At 43.7% G+C, this 15,325-nt stretch overlaps 1 protein-coding gene across 2 annotated transcripts in view; it reads left to right on the plus strand.

The window, feature by feature from the left end:
• The first annotated feature begins 11,371 nt into the window (after nucleotides 1-11,371).
• The window catches only part of ATP10A (ATPase phospholipid transporting 10A (putative)), a 109,007-nt gene continuing 105,053 nt past the window's right edge, over nucleotides 11,372-15,325 (plus strand). Inside the window, exon 1 of one of the 2 annotated variants that reach the window (XM_050334188.1) lies at nucleotides 11,372-11,960. In XM_050334188.1, coding sequence (XP_050190145.1) covers nucleotides 11,521-11,960 — 440 coding nt within the window. In that variant the 5' untranslated portion in view covers nucleotides 11,372-11,520. The remainder of the gene's footprint in view (nucleotides 11,961-15,325) is intronic. The other variant, XM_050334189.1, reaches the window with a different exon arrangement.

Below are 15,325 nucleotides of genomic sequence, written 5' to 3' on the forward strand. Positions count from 1 at the left end.
ACTTTGTCATACTGATCAGGACAAAGTCTGTGTTAGGAAAAGGGAGTTAGAGGAGCAGGCAAAGAAGGTCAGAGAGTGGAAGAGTAGAGAGGGTTTTGTATTGTAACCAAGCAGAGAGTGAATAATACTGAAAAGAAAATCAACACATTAAGAATAAACAGAATTAACAGTACTCACCAGGGTTTACTGGTTGGAGTTGTAATTCCAGCCATATAAACTTGGAGATTTTTTAGTTAAAAAAAAAGTTTCTGTTTTTTATTGCTGTGTTAGCTCTCTGTTGTTTTGTTGAAAGAGACTTATAAAATATATCCTTTCTTAATATGAAGATATATTAGCCTGTAAACTTGAAAAGCAGCCTGTGGTTGTTGAATGCATGGGTCTTTAAAAATCACGGGCTAGTGCTTCATTACAAGTAAAAATTGCTTTATTTTGATCAAAACATTGTAGTGCCGTTGCAATTCTCTCCACCTTTCAAATTTATTATGCTGGCTGATCTTGATATTTCTTCTAACTACTGTTGATATGCCACCCTTTAATTGTCATTCCTTCTGGTTTCCCACATCTTATTTATTTAAAACATTGGTTATCTCAGGCCCAGGATATATCCCAAGGCATACAGGAGCTTGAGTTGCATTATGAAATTACAGCTGTAGCTTAATGAATGTAATTGATTTAACAGAGGCAAGCAGTGGCCCACTGAAATCTCTCAGATTACAATATCATGACTACATACTGTAGAGTACTACATCTCTAAACACTGTGCAGAGATAGATCCACTGTGTGTATGCACAGACTATGTATACACACACAATGGGTGTGTGTATGTGTGGTTTTACTGTGTACACATGGTGGATTCTGTATAGTATATTTAGCCTGTTTATGGTCATGTAGGGATTAGTAGCGTTACCTGATAACATAAAAACACAGACAATAAAAACCTATTTAAACTATGACCAAGTAAATGGAGGAAGGGAAAAAACATGGATCACTGACACTGCTGACAAAGCAGAAGCAGTAATTTCCCAAGCCAATATGCCAGCACAGCACCATGGAAGTAGTATTTGTGAGGAACTGGCTAGAAGCTTCAGCTTCTGGACAACAGGAGGAAAGAAATATCTAGTTTTTCCCACCACTGACATTTACTTCCAGATCAGAAGAGGGTCAGCACTAATTTTCTGTTTTTCTAAACACAACAAAAGCTAGTTGATTATAAAAAGCCTCTCCCATTTTAACATACAATCTTATATACAAGCCCTACACACTCTTAATGTACAAGCTTCTATTTCCTGCATCAGTGAATGCTGCATTAGAAGTCATCTTTTGGCTGCTTCTGTGATATACATTGCCTACAGGTATCTACTTGTAACTGATGCTTATATACACTCCACTGCCATACAGCCTTGACTAGCTATTGTTTGCTACGTGACAGAGAGGTCTACAGAGCAGTAAGATGAATTGCTATACCTAGAGGATTACACCAGGAAAAAAACAAACAAATTAAAAAAACCCCCCCACAACCAACAACCAAACAGACAAAACCCCACCAAATAATGAGTGTCTCTGAATCTTTATAGGTTTTTAAACTGTTGGGAAATTCTAGGGGATTTGTGAGACCTCTCAACCCACCGCAGTACAAGTCAGATCAAATATATTTGGCATTGCAGAAATATTGAGTTAAATATTGTTTTTAAAAGCAGGTCTCCACTAAAGTTCATTAGCTTTAGTAGGCTGAAAGTATGACAATGGGAAAAATTTCTCCTTTGAATTTAAAGAGACAGTAAAAACTCATGAAACAAAAAAAAGGAATTTATTCAGTGTGCTGGGTCTAGTCTCACATCAAGTTTCCAGGGAGAAAAGACTCCTTGGGTTTAAATTTCATGCATTTTATAGTTTCACAAAATTCCACCCCTTTTCAGATTAGTTTAACATATTCATTTTTGCCTAAAAAGTGTTCTTTTCTCCAAAAAGGGGTCTTTCCCTCCTTCCGATTGGCAGTGAGGTGTCCTCTGTCAAAAATGATGGATCTTCCTTTGCTCTTAGCCCAAAGGGAAAACTCCGGTGTTCAAAATTGGCCAAATGGCCCAGAAAGGTTTTAATTTTTATGAACTTTATATTTCCCTTATCCTGGCCACAAGAAAAACCCTGGTATCAGTACCTTACAGCTTCACGAAACGCCTATAATTTTGTTTGTAATAAAAACTATTTTATTTCTCATATGACTTATTTCTTATGGTCATTGGCATACAATATAAACAGAGACAATAAGTTTGACATATAACAGTGTTCTTAAAGTATGTGGTCCTTTAGCAGCCTGTGCTTGGAATTTTAAGGGAGAAACAACCTGTTTGGATGTTTGGATCTTGGCATTCAGCACTGAACTTGGGCATGAGTATTAAAAACAGAAGTATTCAGGAGCTTGTGTTGCTCTATTACAAGGAATTTTCTACTTTTGGTTATATTATTGTGTAGGTAGTCTGAATTGGTCCCAAAGTACCGCTTCACTTTAAATATTTTTCAGGATGCGTGTTACCAAAATACTGCATTTGAAGTTTCTATGTTGATAGTAGCAGACACATTAAGAAGCCTGCAAGCTGCCCGAGTAGCTAGAAGGCCCCCAGCTACTAGGCTTGTGTGCTGCAGAGGCAGGGATCCCAGACCTTAGGGCATTCCTTGCCGCTGGGGCAAGAGGAAAAGCAGACTGGGCAAACCTCCTCATAAGTAGTATCGCAAGTCTCCTGACAAACCCAGCAGGTACCACTGAAAACGCTGCCTTAATTTCAGCAAAAGCTCTTCAGGCTACTAGATTTCCAACAAAGCAGTCAGGCTGAATGAACTAGATTTTTTCCCAATCAGTTCTACTTACAGATGAATTCCCCAAAGGCGGGAAAGTCACCCCTTCGCTCTCCTGCTGTTGAGGGGATTTCCTCCTTTTCTTTTCAAATCGCGCTGTTTACAGCCCATTTGCACCATTTTGTACTAAGCCTGGCCATTCTGAGGCAGCTCTAGGCAGGAGACAATCAATCAGTGCCGCCCTAGACCTGCAGCAGACTGAAAGCAGCAGTTGCCATCCCGGGAGTAAAAGCCTGCAGCCACCCCTTTTCGCTGCACGCCCAGCATCTGAGCTGAATGGAAGTCTTGTTTTTGCCCTGCAGACTCACAAAATACAACGGCAAATCTGACCCTAGTGACTAGCCAGAAAGAAAACATTGGTTTGCACAACTTTCTCTTCAAGAAATCCTGACTAACAACCAAATAGCAGAAGAGCCCCAGCTTCCTTTCGTTAATTCTCCATGAAGGCATGGCTCCTCTCTGACCAGTTCCTGTAAAAACGCATTCGAACATCTCTAATTAGCTTTTTGGGGAGTTTATAAGAAACATAGATATAGCAAAATATAAGTATGATCGGTCATTAAATATCTCTTAATTTGAAGAGACACCCAATTTGGCGTTCAGGAACAATATCCTGAGACAGTATTTTCTTTATAGGAAGGTATGAAACAGGTTTTGACTCTATGCATACAGGAATTCCTACAGCAGCTTCGATACAAAACGAATAATTTCCAAGTGCTTGGTGTTAAAAATTAATAGGATTTTAAAAACCTCACAGAATTGCATTAAGAATCACAGTGTTTCCAAAAACATTAACTTGTATCTTTTTATATCCTGCTCTTTATTTTTTGCTTCTGGGGTTCTCACTTTCAAGCTTTTTCCAACCACATTTTTCTTGCTTCAGCAAGCTGAAATTGTTGCAAGTTCCCATTATACAAGGATATGCAGTTTTAAGAACAGCAACAAATACTGTGAGACTCGCCATGAAATAGCAAGAGTTGGCAGTGCCGCAGTAAGGATATTAACTTCCATGTCCTCCCTAACTGCAGTTTCTATAAATAGCATCTGCCTGCTTTTACTCCTGCAATTAATTACACAGATTTTCCTGCATTTCCTCTTCTGCAGTGTCCCTGTGAATCAGTACATTAGCTGGTGGATTAAAGCAATACTTATAGATGTTCCCCAGCAAACGTCTTTGACATTAAAAATAAAAGTATTTCTGCAAGTGGGGAGGTTAAGCAGGTAAGGAGCTGCCTTTCGACTTCCCACTGCACAAAGGGGGCAATTTGCCACTGTAGATTATAATTTTTGGCAGGTGTGCCAGGCACAGCTGAGCAGCCACAGGATCCTGACAGGGTTAGGGTTTCTCCTGCACGCATCTTGTAGTGTGTGTGCCCCATCCAGTTTACTCTTGTCTTTGACAGCAGAGTGCTGGTTGTTCCATGCTCTGGACTGGCTTGGGCAAGACATTAGGGGAAAATTTACTTCACCCAGCTTTGGACACCACCAGAGAAATAACCTTCCTCTGCACTAATCACTTATGACTTCTACAGTCAGTGAAAAGTGACGTGCTTTTGAGCATAGGCTTCACCTGACCTGTTTACCTACTAACCCACTTTAGGATGTTCTTGGAGTCCTAGAAGTGCCAGTCTCTGGCCCTGTGGTAGCACTTTTTCAGTTATCTGAGATCATTAGTGGAAATTTACAGATTTGAAAGCCTAAATGCTGAGGAATGGCTCTTCATTGCTATTCCATACAACTCAAATATTCATTCAGTATTTCCAAAATGGTGTTTTCCATAAGTATCCTGCCTAGAAGCTAACTACAACTATCTGAATGCTTTATTTCTTTATTTTTTCAGCTGTGCTACACCTTGACTAGTTTCTTATCTAATTTACTATACAGCAGTAAATAAATATGGCCAGTCTTCGCGAGCGAAGATCCGGGGAAGGTCTTTACACCTTCCAGCCTGCGCATTGGAGTTTTTAGGTGAGACACAGTGTGCGCGGAACTGAGCCCACCCTTTAATCCTAAGGTTCATCTGCCGGGGCCAAGCGAGCTTGGACGGTGGCAGCGAGGTCCTTAGGACGTAGATGGGTTGCCTTTTTAAGGGCTAACGAGCCCCACCTGCCCGGGAGTGGCCCTGACCTGGAATCAAACCTGGGTCTCGGCGGTGACAGCGCCGTGCCCTTACCACTAGACCACCAGGGGCTCCTATACAGCAGTACAGATTTTCAAATCTGCAGTCCCTGCAGCTCAACAGAGGGCCCATTGGCTCATTTGCCAGGGCTGTGCATGCAAACAGGGTTATAGAGTGGACATGGCTCTTCAGGTGGTGGTGGAAAGGATGTGGCACCACTCTGCTCTCTGGGCAGGCTTTGTTCCACACAAGACACAGACCAAAGGCATGTATTCCATAGCACTGTAACCTCCTTCCCACTCCAGTCCCTTACACGCAAGGCACAGCCTCTGTGAATCCCTCATCAGGCTGAACAGCTGGGTTGGGCTCATGATGTGATGGAGCAGGAGATTCTGCAACACATAGCTCTGGCAGGATGCACGATGCAGGTACCCTTGGGGCACAGTAGATGGGAAAAACTTTTCAGTGAAATGCATGCAGACTGTGAGAGGCTTGATAAGTCTCTGTAGCATTGCTCTCACTTCTGAAAGGCAGAAACTCTTCCTCAATAATGCCTTATAATTGCACCAAAAAGGTCTAGCAGGTCTACTCGGGCCCTGTACAAGATCCCCTGCCCTTAATGCTGCAACACTGAACACCCCTCTCTTTCACACATGGCTCCTGCTCACCTTGGGACCCAAATCTCTCCTCTCTGCTTGTTAAGAAACAAAGGAATGGGATTTCTCTGGATGCAGACAGAGAGTTGTGGTCAATGGCTCTATGTCAAGGTGGAGGTCAGTGATGAGTAGTGTCCCCCAGGGCTCTGTCTTGGAACCAATGCTCTTCAATATCTTCATCAATTACATAGATAGTGAGACTGAGTGCACCCTCAGCAAAATGACACGAAGCTTGAGCAGTGCAGTTGACACAATTGAAGGAAGGGATGCCATCCTTAGGGACCTGAAAAACCTTGAGAAATGGTCCCACAAGAGTCTCATGAGGTTCAGCAAGACCAAGTGCAAGATGCTGCAGGTGGGTCAGGGCAGTCCCATACATGAGCATAGACTGGGAGAAAGAACTCATTGAAAGCAGCCCTGCAGAGAAGGACTTAGGGGTTCTGGTGGATGACAAACTGGATATGACCTGTCAATGCGTGCTTGCAGACCAGAAAGTCAACCACATTAAGGGCTGCACCAGAAGAGGTGTGGCCAGCAGGTCAAGGGAGGTGACATCCCTGCCCATGACAGTGGGATTGGAACTAGATGATCTTTTAAGTCCCTTCCAACCCAAGCCATTCTACGATTCTATGGAGACTGCTTCTTTTATATATATATATATATATATATATGCATACATGTGCATGTCTGTGTATATCTACGTATCTCCTGGAGACTGGAAGGAAATGAGGAATAATGCCATTTTGGCTGCTGTCTCTCCTCAGCAATTTCTGGCATTTTCAGCAGGCTGTTCACACTGAAAGCCTCTTGCCTTCTTTCTGCTAGTTCAAAACGTGTATGCCTGTCCCCTTTACAGAGAACCAGATGGAATACGTCTCATCTGCAAAGGGCAGAACAGATTTTGTCTGATGCATGGTACCATGCCTTTACAGTTGTTTTTATAGTTCCTAAAGTCCCAGATTCTGACTGAGGCCTCAGGGTGGTTCCATCATATTAAGCATGTTAATATTAAAATAAGTCCAGATTCTTCATGAGAATCAGGAGCAACTTGACAGATGTTTCTGGCAATACCCAACATGCAAAATCTTTATTTTAGGATCGTATAAATATTAAAAAAGTGGCCTAGTAAATTAGACAATATGTTAAAATTAGATTTGCTTCACCTTGTTATGATAGGAAGGAGCTAATTGTTAAAATAGAATCATGATAACTCTAAGCATTCAAAAACGATGACAAGTCAAATCAGGAGTTATTATATCAGTAACATGTTTGGGATTTTTTCTCTTTGTCTATGCGGTTTTCATCTGTAGCATTCAGGTAGATGCCAATTTTAAACTGACCCATGTAACCATCAGGCCAAAGGCATTTTCTGGTTGATGCTATGATTCTCACATACTGACAAAATCATCAAACCATACCATAGAAAATACTTCAAACATAATCAGAGCTCATGGCTCTGAGAAGAGGAAAAAAAATGGATATCTGATCTCTAAGCAACCAGCCTGTTCACATAACAATTCAATAATGATTTCAAGCTGGAGGGTGTGTGGCATCTAAAAGGCCAAGTTAGTACAGTATCTTGGGCCAGATAATCTCGTAGTTCCTAGTATCCTTAAAGGCAGTGTCATACCTAAAGACTCAGCTTTTAGTGGCCTAAGATATCAAAGATGAGCTCATCAGGCATATTATCAGCATAACTGATGCTTAGAACTTCTACCTTTTTCAACTTCAGTCCTTGATCTCATGAAAATGTGCACAGTTGAAGAAAAGAATGAGTCACTGGGAAAGGCTCTGGGGAGAGTTAGAAACTCAAGAGATATTGGGCATCCAAGGCTGAATTCAGGTTAATGACAGGAGAAATCAGAGAGCAGATACCCAACAAAATGAATGACATGAAGGACACTCAGAAACAGCCATGTGACAACAAAGAAAGAGCTCTGGACAGGAAAGAGACATCACTGAGTGGCAGAGAGCAATTGGAGCACAGAGCAATCCTCATACATTGCCCATTTTTAATACTTTGCTCCAGTGACCCTGAAAAATAGTAAAAGGTCCACATTTTAATTCAAGTCATCCAGTAAATCTTGTCTTTGGCTCTTGGCTCCTCAGATTTTTGTAGTTAGCTCGTGTTTCTTGAGGGTGATACTTTGTAGGGCCTGTTTATCATCTGGACTGTTTTAAAGCCAATCTCATTTCACTCCCTTTCCTCCAGAAGACCCCATTAACAGAAGATGCAGGTATACTGCAGTTGACAACAAAAGCAACATACTTTTCATCTTGTAACCGAAAAGCTAGAGCCAGACTTGTGAATGTGTATTTTCTACCAGTTAAAAGTTGAATTTATTGCCTACTTGCCTCTAATTTGCAACCTCACACACTTGGACTGTGTGGGCAGGAAGAGCTCAGATATGAGTTCAGATACAAATATTCATGCTTTCTCAAATCTTAAGTACACAGTTTTACTTAGAAATGGAAAGGAAAGACTAAATTCCTGGGAGTGTCTACACTGCCAAATTTTTTTGCTAGAAAAGCCTGGCAAACACTAGACTTTATAGGCTTTTCAAAATAAGGTTAACTCTTGTTTTCATTTATCATGGATTACAAGTCCTGAAGTTTTGGTGCAAATATCCAGAATTTTGGATTCCTTGTGTGACTGCACAGAAGGCAGAGGTGTACCACATCCTTTCCTCATGTCACCGCCTTGCAACACTCCAGCGTGCCTGTATTAATAAAAAAGCAGTTTACTAGCAACAGAGAAAGTCCCAGTTAATAACCTGAGGAGAGCTTTTCAGCTTTTGACCAATGGGGTGTGGCATACTTTAGACTTTTTTTTTATAGTGATGCTTTGCAAGGGTGGCCCTTAACACTGGCATACTCAAATACAAAGGCTTTAAACTGCTTTGAAATAAACGATGTAGCAAACAAACACAGGAGTCTTCAGAGGCTCCCACCTAATTGTTTGTTACCTTTCTGCTGTTGTATCTGTTTGTAAAACTCTGCTATGTGAACTGAGGATTACATAAGAACTTTCAGCTTCTGTTTAATATCTTTAAACTAAGTTTTCCTCCTGTTACTCCATTGCAGAAAAAAAGCCTGTTAACGAGAACCCTGAGCACACCAAAACTATGCAAGTAAAACAGGTTTTACGGTATAGCTCACTGACTTATAGACTATTTCTGGTAACTGGGGGGTTGTAACTGACAATTTTGGGATATCTGGTGTCACAGATTTGGCCAATATCACTAAGGGTAAGTACAATTCATGCCAGGTTAGACTCTCCAAACTTCCCAATACACAGGTGTTTTCCTTAAACAAGCAGTTTAAGAGTTACGTGAGAATTTATCTTTTCTTACCTTGCCTTGAGCACTGCGATTGAAAGTTCAATGTTACTACATATCTAATCCTTAATTTACTTTCTGTTACCGTTTGCTGAATATGCAGCGCTAAAGTTGATCTATACACCATTTCTTACATGGCATGAGTGTGTGGTGGACTCACCTGTTTCTCAGTCCCTGAGTAACTGGCTCCCTTCCCCTCCCAGGACAGGTTCATGCTACGCCACAACATTGGTGTCTGCAGCATCTTTCCATTCAGATATGTTGGACCAAATCCACTTGTGAACCACCTGGCATTAATAAAGGCAAAGTTTGCTCTCAGAGGGCTGTCCAGAGAAAAGATGAACCCTCCACAGTGCTTGAGTTCCTAGGGGCCAGGGGTGAACCAGAGCCCTGCAAAACAATGGATCACAGAGGCCAGCAGGCAAGTGGCAATAAGTCCAGCAACTCACTTTTTGAAGTATTCACTCCTTGCTGTCTGCAAGGAGCCCTGGGATGGATGAAGCTCAATTTGTGGGAGTATTGCAGAGTGATAATGTGTCCTTCTCATCACATTTCAGCATTTCTGAAGCATAGGAAAAGGATTTTTTTTTTTCATTCCAGCCTACTCTTGAAGTTAACCCCAAGTCTAAGCAAAACAACAAAAACAAAAAAAACCAAAAACAAAATAAAACGGAAAACAAAACCAAAAACAAAAAACCAACCAAACAAACAAAACAGAAAAAAACCAAATAAAAAACCAAAACCAAAACCAAAAAATGAAGACAGAAAATTTAAATCAGGAGGTTTTTTTTAATTTACTCTATTTTTTTTTGTAACATTTTTGTACTTTTCCTCTTATCAACAAGGGAGCAGACTTAGCAAAGAAACCCAGACCAATTCTCCCTTTTTCCCTTGCACTAAGAAAAACCCTGTTGTTTCCATATTCCAAGAGCTGAGGAACCCAGGAAATCCCTAACTAGGTTTGCAGTAGCATCAGAAGCGTTGTCAGCAGGATTGGTAAAGGGTTTGTGACTTCACACAGTACCAATATCAGGTCATGTGCTGAACCAGCACTCATCTAGTGCCTCAGGGTCTGAAAGAGGTTCATAATTATCTGGACTTTAAAAAGCAACTACAAACATTGCAAATGGAAGAAGGAGGGATGGAGACACAGCATGACCTCATATCACGACCAGATGTGCTTCATGCCTTTTTTTTGTGATAACAAGAAACACGCTGACAGGTATCAGGGACTTGCTATTGTACTCAGTATGAACCCACCTTAAGATATCACAGGATCAGGACCAAGGGTCATGCCACAAAATGCATCTGTCCTACCCTTTAGACACATCCTGGAATGACCTGGTGCAGCCTTTCATGCTGTCTGAAGAATCTGTTCTCTAAAGGGTCTCTTAAATCCCAACCGAAAGTGATGCTGCAAAGATTTATACAGTCACACCTGGTAGAAATAATTTAATTATTTTCATATTATTTGTTCTTCAAACCTCTGCATTTATTTACTGTATTTATTTACTTGTGACTGCAGACTAAGTCTTTCAATCTGGATTATCCTCTTGTGTATTTCTTGTCTATTCATCATGCTTTTTGTCATCACCCGCAACTGCATCTCTCTCCAGAAAGCGTGGAGCGCAAACCTCAGAGTGAGAGGTTGGCATTTTCCACCCCTTGCAGGAAAGACCTACCCTACTACAAGGGAATAGAAAACTCCAATAGAGGCGAACACGTGTTACAGCACACCACTGTCTGGACTGTGTGGTGCTGGCAGTGCCTAATGCGGTCCATCAGAATCCTCATTTTCGGTTCCCACCTTCGGGGTTGCCCCAGGCACCATGCCCACCACCAATGGAGATGACGTGAGCAGCCCGGAGATGTTGCACTGCATCTCCCAGGCCAAGCACAGTGTTGGGTACAAACACGGCACACGGTTTCAGTCAGAAAGTGGAGTGTTTTGACGTGACTCAGACGGGAAGAACTCCCACGAGCTGCTGCTGGAGCACAGTGGATGAAGGCCGGTGCGGAGCGCCGACCTTCAGCAGTAACTTTTAATTTCCTCAGTCAAACCCCCTCCACACGTAACTAGAAAGTCAAAAGCAGCCGACGAAAGTGTCCCACCCCGGGTGTGTGCCCCGGCGCGGCGCTCGGGGCAGGCTCTTCGCGGAAGCGCCGCTCCCCGTTCCCCGCGGGCGGCCCCCGCCGCTCCCCCCGGCCCTGCCCGCGCCCCGCGCCCCGACAGCGCCGCGCCGGGGACACGGCACGGCGGCCCCGCATCCCCCGCATCCCCTGCGCCCGGGACGGGGCGAGGCCCGCGGGAGGAGGGCTCGGCTCGCCGCCGGCCCACGTCCCATCCCCGGCCCACGAGGAGGAGGAGGAGAAAGCGAGAGAGGTCCCGGCAGAGCGGTTGGGAGCGGGTTCGAGAGACCCTCCTCCCCCCCCGCCCGCGCCCGGAGGGGAAGAGGAAAGGAGAGCCGTGGCGGGCGGCGGAGGATGATAACTTAGGGCCGTGCCTGGCGGTGGGAGCTGCCCGCGCTGCCCCGGCGAGGACAACGGGGCGGCAGCGATGTCTCAGGGCACGGCAGGAGGAGAGGGAGCGCCCCAGGTGCTGCCGGAGGGGAAGGAGAGGCAGAGGAAGAGGAGGCGGAGGAAGAAGGAGAGTAAGACGCGCCTGGTGCGCTCCAGCCTGCTATTACCCGAGGCTGAGACGGAGAAGCCCAAGAACACGGTCCTGGCCTGCAACCGCCTCAAGACCACCAAGTACACGGCACTGTCGTTCTTGCCCAAGAACCTCTTTGAGCAATTCCACCGCCTGGCCAATGTCTACTTTGTGTTTATCGCCCTCCTCAACTTCGTGCCAGCCGTCAATGCCTTCCAGCCGGAGCTGGCCTTGGCCCCCGTGCTCTTCATCTTGGCGGTCACTGCCATCAAGGACCTCTGGGAGGATTACAGCCGCTACCGCTCCGACAAGGAGATCAACCACATGGAGTGCCTGGTGTACAGCAGGTGAGGCAGGGAGGGTGAGTGCCGGGGACGGCAGTGCTGTGGTGGCAGCCAGCGCTGGGGTCCCGCCGGGCACGAGGACTCAGGCGAGTGGAGGTGTGGAAGCAGGGCAGTGAGCAGGTCCGTTGTAGAGGGCTTGCATTTCCACTTCAAGTGCAAAGAAACTTCCAGGTTTCCCTGGAACTGGTGTCTCCCAACTCTTTACTCACAACTGCGGGAGTTCTTACAGTCCTACGGGTGAAAGTGACGCTTCTCTGGCTGGTGGGGTCCCACCGTAAATCACTGACTTATGAGTAAGAAACATCTTTTTTATAGGTCTACACATATGCTCTGGCTTTGTGTTTTATACTTTAAAGGAAGGACTGTGCATTGCAAAGTGCACGTAAGCATCACAACAGTGTTTGATTTGCAAGCCTTTATGAAAACATTTCTCCATGTGAGTGGTAAACTACAGTCATATATACTTTCAGGCAGTAATTTCATTATAGTAGTGAGACCTCACTCAATCTGCTATTAAATCTTTAGTGAGTGAGGGACGGATAGAGGCCAGAGGCTCCTGAATTTCAGTTAGGTACGTGAGGTTTCAAGACGCGTGAATTAGCAAGCCTAAACTTTGTTTGTCTTTCTAAAGAATGAACCAGTCTTTCCATTAAACATTCAGTTTCATTTATCCTCGCAAGTGTCATCATTCCCTGTGACTTTGCTATTTCCCAGTGCTTGTGATGGAGCGTTAGGTCATTTATGTCCTTCAGAATTTTTCTTTAATGATCTGGGCAGTACATTTAGAGCACTGCCTTGGTATTTGTAAATCAGACTGAAAGGACTTTTGCATCAACGTTTATGTGCTCAGAATTCAGCTTTACAGAATTTGTGTTTTGCTTTTCTCTGAATTCCAGACTGTCATCTCCTAGTAGGCTAAGGCTACTGGGGAATGAGAGGAGAATATATTTTCCAAGAAAGCAGATTTTAATTCTTTTTCTGATGCTTCTAAGTTGAACAGAAACGAAACACGTGCCAAGAAGCTTACACTCTAATTCCACAGTCTAGCTGGGAGGGGTCCTGTGGACTGACGTAAGCACTGAGACAGAGAGCAACTTTCCTATTGCAAGAAAGGCATGTGAAAAAATACACTGAAAAAGAACTCGGAATAGGCTGGGTTTTCTGTGGAAAAAAAAGCTGAAAAAGAACCCAGAATAGACTGTATTTTTTAAGATCACCAGACTCAGCTTGTTATTTCACAAACTAATATCACGTAAGAAATTTCACCCGGGGATATTCCTGCACCAGTAGATATGCATGCATGAAAACACAAGTAAAATGGACTTATTACTGTACTAAACTGAAAACAGCCTAGTCAAATTGCACACATAGGCATTCCTAACCTCTTCTTGCTTGTGTCTAGCACCTTTCTTGTCTGTAGTTGTCTTTAACTCTGACTTCTTCTGGTGTTGAGGGAGATGGGTGGCAGGAGATCTTGGAAGGGTCTTCACGTAGAAAGTAAAATAGTGCTAATGAAGATGCTCAATCTAGCCTCTTCCAAACAAAATCAGTTTATCTAGTTTATCAGTGTCTTCTAGGTTGAAAAGAAATAAGTACCTGCTGCAGAAGATGTTCAAAGTATTAATGAATACCAGAATTGGGATGTTAATTCTGGGATGTTTTTACCCCAGCAGTTCTCCATATGCCAGAAAAAAAGTAGATCATGGCTATGAGAAAAGGTGTAACTTGGGTGTTAATGTCCCTTGTGGTCTTTTGGGAATCCTAGCTAAGCGCACTGCCCTTTGTAACCGCTTGTGGTGTTGCAGAGTAAAAGTCAGAATTGTTCCTTTTACTGCATAGTTTAGATTGCTGCTGAGCGACACTTACACAGATTAATTTGGGCGTGGTTTTCCTTTGCATTTGCATCAAAGGCGCAAATCAGCCAAACCCCTGTGGGGCAGCGAACCTGGAAGTTTAAGAGCTCTGTCACCTATTCAGGCATGGCTTTCTGGATGGAAGCAGAGCTGAACAATTACAGCCCACTGCAGAAGCCTGGTCGCCAGTAGCAGCTCACCTGTTTTGAGCTTCCAGTAGTCCCAAAGAAAAGCTTCCCTCCCACAACTAAAAAATACAATCAAAGTATGTGGTTTAAATAAATTTGTTTATGTATTTTTAATCTGCCCACTTTGTCTTCTTTTTTTAAGCTCTTTTTAAAGCTTCAGCAGGTCACCTATTTGAACACCCTTCAGCCCCAGAGAGCAAGATGGCATTAGAAACTTGCTACTTTTGCAGATAAAGGCTAAGATTCTCGCTAACTAGAGTGACAGGGTACCAAGAGTGAGAGATTTCTATCAAGGTCATTGAAGTTAGTGGGCGTGAGTTCAGAAATGTTTTCTCAGAAAGGTGTCATGCCAGGAGAAACACAAGGAATTGATCGTGACTTTTACTTTGTTTCCTTAGTCTCTTTGTTTCTGGAAAGTTGTTGAAGTGCATTGCATAAGGAAGTAATAAATGACAGCTTTTTCCTCACATCTGCTCAATGCTGATCCTTTATCAGTTTTACTACCTCTTGAGCAAGCCAGACTCTGTCGGTCTCTCCCTCCCCCTACTTTGCCACTTCCTTTTGGTGAAGACAGACTTTGATGCAAATGCTGTCCTCGACAGAGATGCTGCTGTAGGTAGGGCAGGTTAATGAGCATGTTGCCCTAGGGCCGTCAGGGTACAGTGACTCTGCTCTTACTGGTCAGCACTTCCTAGCTTGTGAAGAGGCCACCTGTGATACTGCACGTACCTGAGTGCCAGGACTCTGTGGTGTGATGGGTTCTCCCTCCTGCCAGCCTCCCACACAGCTGCAAGAGAGACACCTCAAACACAGACTACAGCAAAATAACATTGAATTATAAGTCAGCAAATGGAGACAGGGACTTTTGCTTCACAGTAGCAGAGAAAAGCCCTCTGTCTCATCTTGCGTACTGTTTAGTGACCAAAGAAAGATTCAAGTTGGATACTGTGTGTTCTGTCATTTATACTTTTTATATATAATCCATACATCTTTCCTGGTTGTTGAAGTACCTGTCCCCTATTAGATACAAGCAACAATTAATGATGCAAGATCTACAGGACAGAGAATGCAGCGGTAGGCAGAGCCTACTGGGGGAAAATGCTGTTCTCCTGCTGTTCTGACTGCTTGACAGCTGGTGCACAGACTAGGCCTTCTTCCTTCTGCCTGCCCAGTGGTGTGGACTCAGATGACCCATTCTCATACAGCCATTGCTGAGTTAAGGACTCCATGGCTCATAGTTAGCAACACTTACGAGACAACAGAACAGCAAAGGGTGATGCAACTGTGGTGCACTGACTGTGGCTGGATGCCAGGTGCCCAGCCAGCT

This window comes from Myiozetetes cayanensis, unplaced genomic scaffold, assembly GCF_022539395.1.
Source record: "Myiozetetes cayanensis isolate MyiCay16 unplaced genomic scaffold, myiCay2020 scf5-8, whole genome shotgun sequence".
NCBI lineage: Eukaryota > Metazoa > Chordata > Aves > Passeriformes > Tyrannidae > Myiozetetes > Myiozetetes cayanensis.